Source organism: Hippopotamus amphibius, chromosome 6 (assembly GCF_030028045.1).
Source record: "Hippopotamus amphibius kiboko isolate mHipAmp2 chromosome 6, mHipAmp2.hap2, whole genome shotgun sequence".
Taxonomy (NCBI): Eukaryota; Metazoa; Chordata; class Mammalia; order Artiodactyla; family Hippopotamidae; genus Hippopotamus; species Hippopotamus amphibius.
Window position 1 is genome coordinate 113,460,963 of NC_080191.1, and position 13,009 is coordinate 113,473,971.

The following is a 13,009-nucleotide window of genomic DNA, read 5'->3' on the forward strand; positions in this document are numbered from 1 at the left end:
TCAGGTGGGGGCCTGAGAATATGCTTTTCTAGCAAAATTCCCAAGTGATACTCTGTTGGTCTGTGTATCACACTTTGAGAACCACTGTGCTGAATCATATCTAATCTGTTGGCTTAATTTTTTTTTCTTAAAATAGAGAATGATATAATGAATCCTTATGTCCCTTCACCCAGTTTCAAACATTTGTCATTTTGGTTTCACTTATCTTCCATCCCCTTCCTTAATTTCCTTCTCTACCTCTCTTTCCCATCCCTACTGTTTTCATTGGCTTCTTTTCTGTTGAATTCTTTGATAGAAGATCCATCAGGAATTCATTAAGATCATTGTAGAATGCATCTTTTTATGTGGCCTTCTGTTTATGCCAGCAAAATTTAGAATGTAAAGCAATCGAGTACAGGCTTTTGAGTTTCATCCTTATTTTTAAGTATAGTACATTATTAGAATTCTGGACAAAAATACTTTAATTCAGAGATTGGCAGACTTTTTCTTTTAAAGGGCCAGAGAGTAAATGTTTGAACTTTCAGGTTACATAGAGTCTGGTGTGTATTTTTCTTTGTGATTTTTGCAACTCTTTCAAAATGTAAAAACCATTCTTAGCTTCCTGGTCATACAAAAACAGGTCATGGTTGACTTGGCTCTTTGGCCTTAGTGGCCATGGGTTGCCAGCCCTGCATCTATAGGGAATCTTAACCAGACAATAGAAATGTTCTGTTTAATTTTGGAGTGACATATATACTGTTAAGCATTATTCACGAATCTCTGCTGATCTGATTTCCACTGTCTTAAATGAAGAATGCACATGTGACTTTTTTTTCCCTCCTTTGTGTTGTTTGCAGGTGTGTGGACACATAAGCAAATGCTATAGTGTGGCCGCTCAGTTTGAAGAATGCCGGGAGAAGATCACAGAAATGCCTGGCATCATCAGGGATCTCTGTCGGGTGCTCTATTTTGGCAAGGTAGAGGCCATCTTTACTGCTTTCTGGATTCAGTCAGCAGTGGGTTTTCTTGTCGAGTAGCTAGTCCCCAATTTATAAACAAGTTGTTTTCCTAAAATTCATTTCAGGTAGATTACATGAATCCCTAAAAGCATTTTTCACTGAAGCTTTTGTTCCTGGGCTGGCCCACAAAGAATAAGACTAGAGTGACTTCTCTAGAGGGAAGTTGGTCTCATCAGAACATTTGAACAGAGGCAGGGAAGCAAGAGAGAAGACTAGACTAAATCAATCTAATGAAAGTAAAGGACCACGTAAAACCTGAAACTTAAGAGTGGAGTCACTGCCTGGTAGAAGGCTATAGGGATCTGAGAGCTTGCTGTTTCTCCCAGTCCAGTCCTGCTGAGGGAAGTCGGCTGTGGGTAATGTGATAGGTGGCTGGGCAGAGTGACAGCTGTGTTGGGATAGAACAGGATTGGGGTGCCGATCCTGGGCTAAGGTATCTAGAAGTAAGGAATCTGATGAAAATATGTCCTCAACATATTTACTTGATATCCTTAGAAGTGTTTAATAAGAATACAAACTCTGGTATAAAGAAGTAAATCTTGGGACTTCCTAGGTGGTGCAGTGGTTAAGAATCTGCCTGCCAGTGCAGGGGACACGGGTTCAGTCTCTGCCCCAGGAAGATCCCAAATGCCAACGGAACAACTAAGCCCGTACGCTACAACTACTGAGCCTGTGCCGTAGAGCCCGTGAGCCACAACTATTGAGCCCATGTACCGCAGCTACTGAACCCCGCGTGCCTAGAGCCTGTGCTCCACAGCAAGAGAAGCCACCACAATGAGGAGCCTGTGAACGGCAACAAAGAGTAGCCCCCAGTCGCCGCAACTAGAGAAAGCCCGTGTGCAGCAACGAAGACCCAACACAGCCAATAAATTAATTAATTAATTAATTTAAAAAAAAGGAGTAAATCTCTACACCTGCACTAAAGATCTCATTGATGCACTTACAATCACTAGCACATGCATTGCTATTAATGCCTTATCAGTATTTTTAAAAAGTAAAAATACAAGAAGTGAAACAAAGAAGGCTATATTCGCAAGTCTTTGACACTAGCTTCAAAGACAGTAATTCTGATACAAACCAAAACCACAATGAGGTATCACCTCACATTAGTCAGACTCTCTATTACCAAAAAGTCTACAAATAATAAATGCTGGAGAGGATGTGGAGAAAAGAGAACTGTCGTGCACTGTTCTTGGGAATGTAAGTTGGTACAGTACAGCCACTGTGGAAAACAGCATGGAGGGTCCTTAAAAATAAAAATAGAGCTACCATTTGATCCAGCAGTTCTACTCCTGGGTACGTATTATCTGGAAAAATGGAAACACCAATTTGAAAAGATACACGCATCCAGTGTTCGTAGCACTATTTACAATAGCCAAGACATGGAAACAGCCCAAGTGCCCATGAACAGACAGTTGGCTTCAGATGTGTATATACACACATGCACGTGTGCACACACAGAATGGAATATTATTCAGCCAGAAAAAAAGAATGAAATATTGCCATCTGCAGCAACATGAATGGACCTTGAGAATATTATGCTTAGTGTAATAAGTCAGACAGAGAAAGACAAACACTGTATATCACTTACATGTGGAATCTAAAAAAGAATACAAATGAGTGTATATACAAAACAGAAACAGACTCACAAGACATAGAAAACAAATTTATGGTCACCAGAGAGAAAAGGGAGAGGGAGGCAGGGAGGGACAAATTAGGAGAATGGGGTTAACAAATAAAATGACTATACATAAAATAGATAATAAGAATTAACTGTATAGCACAAGGACTTATACCCAATATTTTATAATAACGTATAATGGAATATAATCTGCAGAAAAAATCAAATCTCTATGCTGTAAACTTGAAACTAACACAATATTGTAAATCAACTATACTTCAGTTTTTAAATTAATTTTTTAAAAATAGTAATTCTGTGTCTTGTCACAGCGTTATTATTTTTTAATAAATTTTTATTTATTTATTGGCTGCGTTGGGTCTTTGTTGCTGCACACGGGCTTTCTCTAGTTGCCGAGAGAGGGGCCTACTCTTTCGTTGCGGTGCGCAGGCTTCTCACTGCGGTGGGTTCTCTTGTTGCAGAGTGTGGGCTCTAAGCGTGTGGGCTTCAGTAGTTGTGGTGCACGGGCTTAGTTGCTCTGAGGCATGTGGGCTCTTCCAGGACGAGGGATCAAACCCGTGTCCCCTGCGTTGGCAGGCAGATTCTTAACCACTGCGCCACCAGGAAAATCCCCACAGGGTTACTTTTGACTTTAGACTTTAAAAGATATAGGATTCAGATATAAACTAGAATTGAAAATGTAAGAGGAGGTAAACACACAGTAAGATAGCTAACTTGACGTATGTTCACAGCCTATTTCCCTTGGGAGCTTTTTTTTTTTTTAGTCCTGTAATTAATTTCATTATTCTTATTCTCAGAGTATTCCACGGGTGGCTGCTCTTGGGGTAGAATGCGTCAGCTCTTTTGCTATGGATTTCTGGCTACAGACACACCTACTGCAAGCTGGAGTTTTGTGGCATCTGCTTGGTTATCTGTTTAATTACGACTACACACTGGAAGAGAGTGGTATTCAGAAAAGTGAAGAAACAAACCAGCAGGTAACTTTAACACTGAATTTGAACCCATACCGTGGATTAATACACAGCAAAGCCATAGCTGTGCAGAGCCTCTAAGGCATAAACTGTTTTTCAAGATTATTAAGTTTATAAAGCTCTTTAAGCCCCCAAATTTTTTATCTTAACCACTTATCCCAGAAGGATTCAGGGCAAGGGAATTTGTGATAGCATATACTGGACATAACTTAATCTTTTCTTGATTACTCAGGGTCAGCTTTATGATGGCAAAATTATGTTTGTATATCACAGGGAAATCATAACAGTGCTGTTGGGGCTAGCTCCCCTAAACACTTGAGAACTTACCTGATTTTTTTTTTTTTGACCTGATTTTTATAGATATTTTTTTCTGTCTGTCCTTTCCTGTTCACTGTCATTCATTACTCATATTGTGACTATGTTATGTGCCTCTAGCGATTAGATCTACCCACCCTTCCCTTATTCCGCACCCTATCCCCCGATGTGCTTCTTCCAATTTTCTATAAGATAACTGTATTGAGTATAAATGAGTACATAGATTCTGATGGTCTTTCATATAAATGAAAGAATAAGCTCTAATGCATAAACTCTCTGACATCAGTGTTGGGGACTTTTTTGTTTCTTTTTTCTTTTTTTTTTTGCTTTGTGTTCCTTAATATGTTCCATACTGTTTTGATTCCATAAAGATACTGTTGCCTGTGTAAGATAGATCTATTTTAATGTCTTAATGTCTTAATTTTTTTTGTAACAGGAAGTAGCCAACAGCCTTGCCAAACTGAGTATCCGTGCCCTAAGTCGCCTTGGAGGGTATCTGCCTGAAGAACAAGCAACACCAGAGAATCCAACCATAAGGAAAAGTTTATCTGGCATGCTGACCCCCTATGTTGCCAGAAAACTTTCTGTGGTTAGTGCTAGTGAGGTATGTGCTTCAGAAGTAGCATGGATTTTGATAAATATTGCAAGATTTTTTACGTAGTGGAGGAACATAACAATGTTGATTGCTCTCGGAAACCTAAAAATTGAGCTCAGCTGTAGAGCTCACTGTAATTCTTGATAATATTGAATCAGAAAGGAACAGGACAAGAGAGTCAACTTGGAATGGGCAGAGGGCTGGGAGTCAGGAGACCCAGAGTCTATTTTTAGCTGTTCGTTATAAGCTATAACTCAGCCTCAGCATTGAAATCCTAAAAGTAAACGTACACACACACATATACACTCATGACAAAAGTAAGTATGATCGTGACAGATCTCTTCAGCCTCTTCTGTGAGAATCATTGAGAAACAATCTAAGCATTAGAGAATTAACCTATAGAAATCCATTAAGTAGAATACCATGAAGCCTCAAATTGTAAAGGTATATGTGAAGACATTAAAAGGTGTTTAAAGTATTTTAAGTGAAAAGATTCAATCCCATTTTTGGTATTAAAAAAATGAATAGATGGATCTGTATCAGTATGTTAACTGTACTTATCCCTGAATGGTAGAATTGTAGGCTATTTTTATTTTGTTTTCTCTGATGATTATCTAATAGTTTTAGAAGAAAAAAAGTCCTAAGAGTTCCAAATGTAAAGTCTTTTTTAGAATTTATAAACAGCTTATTTGTTTTTTTAATCTAATCTGATCTAAGTCTGTTTTTTAGTGCAGGACACTGCCTTTCAGAGCCCCTAAGAAGGAAGAGCTTTAGGTGCCAGTCTTGATCTTGGTTCTTTTTCTGAACTTTGTGTTCATCAATGTGATGTATTTTGCTGACTGAAAACATTCTTTCCAGAAGTGCTAACAAGTTGTTGAATAACTACTACAGGAAAGAAAACAAAAAAAGTAACCTTCAAAATTTTGGCCTAAACTCCATCTCGATTTAATAAAATGCTTAAACTGCCACTTCTCAGTTTTAAAATTTTCTTCACAATAAATTTTTTCAGTCATTTAACTTAACTAGTAGTTAATGTTTTGAAAACAAGGGTTGGATATCTTTTTTGTAAGATGGAGGTAATAACCCACTGCTTTCCTCCTAGCATAGAGCTCTATAAATGTAAAGTGTAAAAACTTCTTATTACATCATTTAGGGAATTCCTGGTGGTCCAGTGGTTAGGACTCCACACAATTTCACTGCCTAGGGCCGAGTTCAATCCTTGGTCAGGGAACTGATATCCCACAAGCCTTGCAGCGCAGCCAAAAAAAGAAAAGAAAAAGGAAAAGATTTAAAGGAGAATTAAATGTCTGTGTGCACACTTAAAATTGAGGAGAGCTAAACAAAGGGAAGGCATCCTGGATGGCTAAGCAGGCATAAGCTGTGTCTGCTGAACTACATGGTTTGGCCAGGAAAGTCGAAACTGAGTCTCTGCCCATAAATTTTATTTCCCTTCCTAGGTGTATGCGTCACAAAGACTTAGATTTTGTTTTCAAATATATGTATGTAAAGGCAGTATGGTATGATTCTTTTTAAGCTTACATTTACTGAGTGTTAAAAAAAATGCTGTAACATAAAATATCATATATAATTTTCACCAAAGCAGAGCAAGTGTTAAGAATGTGAAGTCAAACAGACTCAAATTTGAATTCCAGTTTCACCACTTAAGGGTTGTGAGACCTGGGGCAAATAATTTGATCTTTTTCAGTCTTGATTTTTCTCAGCTGCAAAATGGAAAATACTAAGCAATTTGTTAGAATGATTGAGATCCATTCTACTTAAGGTACCTATTACAGTGCTTGGCATGTCATAGACAATTTTAATGAATGATAACTTCAATATTTTTCCTCAATTTTATAAAACAATAATATTCTGTATCCTAGATTTTGAAGATGCTTAACAGTAACACAGAGAGCCCCTATTTGATATGGAACAATTCTACAAGAGCAGAACTACTTGAATTTCTTGAATCCCAACAAGAAAACATGATTAAAAAAGTATGTTATTGTTTTATAAATTTCTTACTCTCACGGAATATCTGGAAATATAACAGTATTGACAAAAAACAGAAACCCATTTTTTCTCCATTTTGTGTTAATCAAGCCTGTAGCTTTTGCTGCCTAATATTTCACCCATTTAATAATAGCATTCTTATTTTATTTCACATACATTAGAATTTTTTGTTGTGTTTTTAGTTACCATTTACTTCCAGCTGTCTTCTATTTTAATCATTTTTTGTGCCCAGAAGCTCTGTTTTAATTGTTCTCTTTAGCTTCTTTTCCCTAGTAAATTAAAATTGTTTTCTGGTATCAAAATTGAATAATTTCTCCTATCCTGCCACCTTCTAGAGGAGAAGCTATTAAGCCATGAAAAAAACAAAAGACAGTAAGTAGAATGGGAGATAAGGAGAAGGCCTAGATAATAAATACACTAGATGGTTGAGTCTTGATGGTTTAGGAGACAGTTATGTTTGGGGGTTTGGACTTCACTAAAGAGTAACCATCACTGTGTATCGTGAATTATTCAAAATTTGGTTTTGAACTCATTTTATGATAGTCACTCAGAGCTCTTCATTGATAGAAGTTTTGAGAATTGCAGAGCTAGGGAGAACAAGTCTCAGATTTCTGTATGTCAGAAGAGAGAATATCCTTCTCTCTTTGTTTAGCCCTTGACAATTTATTATACACTTTTACATATTATTTCAGTCCAACCTAAATTTTGTGTGATTTCAACCTAAATCTTCTTGGGGCTGTTTTTTTCCTATTCCTCTTTCCTACCTTTTTCCTTGTCCTTAAATGGAAATTCTTCCTGATTTGTCAACCGATATACTATTACCTTGCTTTTTTTTTATTCAGAGACTCTGTTCTCCAGCACTTTTCACTTAATGTATTACTTTTTAAAACCAGTCTGAGTGTGTTCATTTCTTAGCTCTACTACCCTGTATCTGACTGGGCCAAATGTTTGCTGAGTGGAGAGAGAAGAGCCACATGTCATACTTGCTTATAAACACTAGCTCTAAGACACTTCACTGCTGACCTCAGTGATCTTTTGAAATTTTAAAATGAGTTGCAGTATTGATCTCTGGAATGAAAAATAACATAACTCTGTGCCTTTTCCAGAGTCCATGTAACTGATTACAAACATTAGAATTGCATTGAGGGCTGTGATGTGTATCCCACTACATTTTCCCCTCTGGAAAATGAATGCGTCTTTCAAGTTATTTATCTGTTAAGTTATTAAACTAAATATGGATAGATTAATAAACCAGACACTAATGATTCAGATTTACATTTAACAACCTGTTTCTTTTTTAAAAAGGGTGACTGTGACAAAACTTATGGATCAGAATTTGTCTACAGTGATCATGCCAAAGAACTTATTGTAGGGGAGATTTTTGTTAGGGTCTATAATGAAGTCCCTACTTTCCCACTCGAGGTGAGCTCTCTACTTTTAATTTTGTCTGACACCTTTGATCATTTTTTATTGAAAGCTACTAGTTTATTCACACTGTATACATTGAAATAATACCTGTGTTCTTTGCCAAATGCATCATCCTAACTTGGGTATTTGATGGGGTGACCATTGATAACTTATGAACTTCTTTATTTTGAATGTTGAAGAATTTAATTTTGTGGATTTATGAATAAGAATTTATTCCTTTCCCAGCTGTTCCTTATATTTTATGCATCATGCTACCCCATTGTGTCATGTGTATATGCCTTCAGCTTTACTGGTCTCTCATGGAAGTGTAAGGCCATTCACATACTCACTCCATCATGTCAAATATCAGACTACCAGACAATAGTCTGTCTCTGGCCGATTTTTAGAAGAAAATAAGAAAATAGAGGTAGAGAGCAAAGAGAATTTTTAGAAGATGACTAGGGTCACACCAGATCATCTCCTATGATGATCCATAATCACTTTGGAAGCAAATGAGCTTCTTTTCCTTCCTTAATGCTTGGAGATCATGTAGGATATTTCTATTGTAGTTTTTTTTGGAGGGTGGCAAAGAGGATTTGGTGGTTGATTGGTTTGTAAGGAAGAAGGAAGTGAGGCTTTGTTTTAGAGTTTGGTCTTGGAAAAAAAGGAATTTACTAAACTGTAACGTTTATTAGTTATCACAGAATAAAATATATAAAAAGCTGCTAAGCAGAATGAGTTCAGTGATTTGTGAAGTTTCTGAAAACTGTCCTTTGAATTTATAATTAAATATATATAATTTTTAAATATAAAAATATAACCAAATTATAGAAGTTACATATACTATCAATTACCTTGGTAAAGGGAAGACATACTCTTATCTCAGAATTATTATACTGAGGTACTGATGGGAGTATATCAGATTTCTAATGGATTTGGACAAAAAAGTTAAACACTTCCTAATGCAATTGGGTTTTGTCCCCTTTCTCCCCCTCTCTCCACGTAATCTGTAGGTATATTCATGTGTGTGTATAATTTAATCATGTTCATGGCTTGAAGTATTTTTGTTGTGTTTTTTTGCTCTGGAGTCTTTGTTATAGGTTATTTCTAAGGGCACACATGTTTTTAAATATTTTTCCACTCAACTTAGGTTCCAAAAGCATTTGCTGCAAGTCTCTTGGATTATATAGGCTCCCAGGCACAGTACCTCCACACATTCATGGCTATCACTCATGCTGCAAAAGTGGAGTCAGAGCAACATGGAGATCGCTTGCCAAGAGTGGAAATGGCTTTGGAGGCTCTGAGAAATGTTATAAAATATAATCCAGGTATGTGACTGTACCCTTGATAAGTGAGATCCTTATAATGGAAGAGCCCTAAAAATTCCAGTTCTCAATTTTACCAGGGAAACTCAGGGAAAATTATACTTGGTTATAATGTATAACATTAAGAGGAATTGACCCCATAATGTTTTTACTTCTGAATTAATAGTCTGAAAGAGAGGTCAGGTCACCATGCTTAGAAGAATTCATATATATCTCTAAGAGCAAATGAGTTTCAACGAGTTGAAAAGGCAGAATAACTTGATAATGTAAAATATCACATTGATGACATAAATTGACATACCAAGTATCAATATGAGGGCTTAAATTAGATTTATTAGGTGATCTAATTTTTGCATCTTCTGGTCCCTAAAACAATGCCATGTTTTTGAAAAACTGCCTGAAGTTTTTTGTTGTATAAAAATTGAAATAATAAAGTGAGATTTGTCATTCTTAAGGCATCTTTAAGAAGGACATTTCCAAGAACACTTTTGGCTGACTTCAGGGAGGTGGATGAGTGAAAATCTGAGAGCTTCTTCCAATTCAAACTTTGATAACAAATATAGAATATAAAACCTAAAACAATATATATTCAGTTTAAGTTACATGAGGACTTCAAATCTTTTTTATTTACAGTTAATACTATCTTTCATGTACTTCTTTGCTCTTTTCAGTATGTATTACATTGCTATTAAAATGCTGACGTTTGTATTGCCAACAAATTACTCAAAAATAAAATAACCAATAATTAAATGTTGTTTAAGTCATTCCCATGGTATACATGGAGATGTTTTTAAAAGCAGTATTATAAAAATATGAAGAAAACTTCATTTGTTACTGTTTGGAGTTGACATATTAGGTACAAAGGAGTTACAGCAAAACTGGCTATTGATTGGGAACTTACTGGTGGCAGAGTTTTAACTCAGTCTTAGTTAAAAGCCAGATAATGTCGCACTCTCCCCAAATGTAATTAGGCTGACAAGGGTAGCTCTGCAGTCTAGCGGTAAAGTGTAAAACTACCACCTTACACTTTTAATTTTTGAGTTGTGTTTGGATTGTGTGTTTTATATATTTCTTGTTTTTAGCCTATGGGTTAGCTAGAGGTGAGGATGGAAATGAAGACAAAACTAACCTAAGATATTCTAATATCGTTTAAGTTCTTAAAATTTACTGCTCCTTAGTGATACTTCATCCACTTCATGTCGCAAATGTTAAGAAAAGTTTATCAGAGACTTACAACTGACAGTAAACAAAAATGTATATTGGTTTCCTGAAGGTCGATAATTTAGAACATCTCTTGGAAATAAAAATTTAACATTTTATCTTTACTTCCTAGGCTCTGAAAGTGAATGCATTGGGCACTTTAAGTTAATATTTTCTCTTCTTCGAGTCCATGGAGCTGGTCAAGTGCAGCAGTTGGCTTTAGAGGTAAAAGAATTTTGTATTAAAGCACGTTATCTTTCCTAAAACTTACTATACATGGTTTGATCCTTGATTAATCATCATCTGAAGTTAAATGAAAGTTTGCATGTAGTTTTTTTCATTTTGCCTGTTAAGCCAAGTGAATATGTTTTTAAAATTTGAATTAACATGCTCATTTTGAAGAGCAAGTATTGTACACTGTTCAAGGTGCTTCTCTCTGTGGTCATTGTCTGTCATGCATTAGAACTTGCGATACATTTGTACAGTGTCATGTGGTGTGAGTTAAGGACTGGGCTTTACTTGGGAAGCTTGGAAGCCACAGATTTACAAGAAGAGGAGGCAGGATTTCCCTGATCTCTCAGTGTCCCCACAAAGAGACTTGTTGAGACCAGGGCACTGTGCTGGCTACACACTGTGGGTTTGTGTTCCCTTTCCCTAAGTTGCTCTCCCTTCTTATGGGTCTGGTACAAAAGCAGCGTTTCCAGTGAGGGTGACAGTCAGACACCTGGGGTGTTAACGCTGTTTACAGAAGCTGTCTAGGAAAGGCAGCTGTCCCAGAACCTTTGGGCCTTGGTGGTCCAAGAGTGGTTGGAGGCCCCTCCTTCAGGAGGATGAAATCATTGGTCCTATAGGAGGCTGTTTGGGTGGAACCTGTTCCTCTGGGAGAAGCGGGAGACCCTGGTCACAGGGAGCTCCTTGTCGAGGCAACGCAGAGTGAGCTCCCAGGATCTTTTCTCAGATGATCCTGCTTATTATAACACACACAATTTATTATAAAGAGCACCAAATTCAACGCTGCAGTAACAGATTAATGAGTTCTTTATGAATGATTAAATGTTCTTATATTGCATTTTGGTTTAAAAAAGATGTTTAATAAAATAATAAAGGTTAAATTGGTCAAAAAGCTTAACAAGCGTGCTTTTCTTTTAATTGAAAAGCCTGCTTCTCCACTTAATGCCTTCAAGTATCTTGTAACTTTTTAAATAAGCATTATTAAATCTAGGATATTTTGCTTTGAGATGCTGACCATATAGGTCAAGTTAAGTGACATTGATCTTTAGATGTAATAAGTTAGACTTAAAAGGTCATCCTCTTTTTTTTTTTTTTAATTTTATTTATTAATTTTTTGGGGGTACACCAAGTTCAATCATCTGTTTTTATACACATATCCCCATATTCCCTCCCTCCCTCGAGTCCCTCCCACCCTCCCTCGAGTCCCCCCCACCCTCCCCGTCCCAGTCCTCTAAGGCATCTTCCATCCTTGAGTTGAACTCCCTTTGTTAAACAACAACTTCCCACTGGCTATCTATTTTACATTTGGTAGTATATGTATGTCTGTGCTACTCTCTCGCTTCCTCTCAGCTTCCCCTTCACCCCCTGCCCCCTCCCAAACCTTGAGTTCTCCAGTCCATTCTCTGCACCTGCGTCCTTGTTCTTGTCACTGAGTTCATCAGTACCATTTTTAGATTCCGTATATGTGAGTTAGCATACAATATTTGTCTTCCTCTTTCTGACTTACTTCACTCTGTATGACAGACTCTAGGTCTATCCACCTCATTACATATAGCTCCATCTCATCTCTTTTTATAGCTGAGTAATATTCCATTGTATATATATGCCACATCTTCTTTATCCATTCATTTGTTGATGGGCAGGTCATCCTCTTTGAAAGAAAAACATGCCTGTTTGTTTATTTTATTGGCTGTGTTGGGTCTTAGTTGCTGCTCGCCGGCTTTCTCTAGTTGTGGATGAGTGGGGGCTACTCTTCATTGCAGTGCACTGGCTTCTCATTTCAGTGGCTTCTCTTGTTTCGGAGCACAGGCTCTAGGCATGCGTGATTCAGTAGTTGCAGCACACTGGCTCAGTAGTTGTGGCGCATGGGCTTCGTTGCTCCACAGCATGTGGGATCTTCCTGGACCAGGGATTGAACCCGAGTCCCCTGCATTGGCAGGCAGACTGTTAACCACCTCACCACCAAGGAAGTTCCCCTATTTCGTTATAATGAAAAGATAGACCTAATCCGTTGTGCTGGGCACTGAAGACATTCACTTTCTCCCTCTAAAAGAAAAAGTACCAGCAGTGAAGAGGATTATCTTCCTAATCACTTGCTACCCCACATCTACAATTGGAAAACACTACAGTGTACACCATAGTTCTAGAGCATGAACTGTTGTAGGATTGAAGCCTTCTTGTAAGCTTCAAGATTGTGAATTGGTGCTAAAATATTTTAAATCAGTGTATTTAATTCTTAACTCTAAATTAATAGAAAACCAATGTATCTAATATATGCATTAGTATTAACATTCTTTATTCTCAGAAGAGCAAAGCTA

General features: G+C 37.1%; 1 protein-coding gene across 1 annotated transcript in view; it reads left to right on the forward strand.

Annotated features, from left to right (window-relative positions):
• DNAJC13 (DnaJ heat shock protein family (Hsp40) member C13) overlaps positions 1-13,009 on the forward strand; it is a 108,890-nt gene that overhangs the window by 75,691 nt on the left and 20,190 nt on the right. Inside the window, exons 39-45 of the mRNA XM_057738611.1 lie at positions 837-956; positions 3,435-3,614; positions 4,360-4,527; positions 6,399-6,512; positions 7,834-7,950; positions 9,086-9,263; positions 10,594-10,685. Of these exons, the coding sequence (XP_057594594.1) occupies positions 837-956; positions 3,435-3,614; positions 4,360-4,527; positions 6,399-6,512; positions 7,834-7,950; positions 9,086-9,263; positions 10,594-10,685 (969 nt within the window). The remainder of the gene's footprint in view (positions 1-836; positions 957-3,434; positions 3,615-4,359; positions 4,528-6,398; positions 6,513-7,833; positions 7,951-9,085; positions 9,264-10,593; positions 10,686-13,009) is intronic.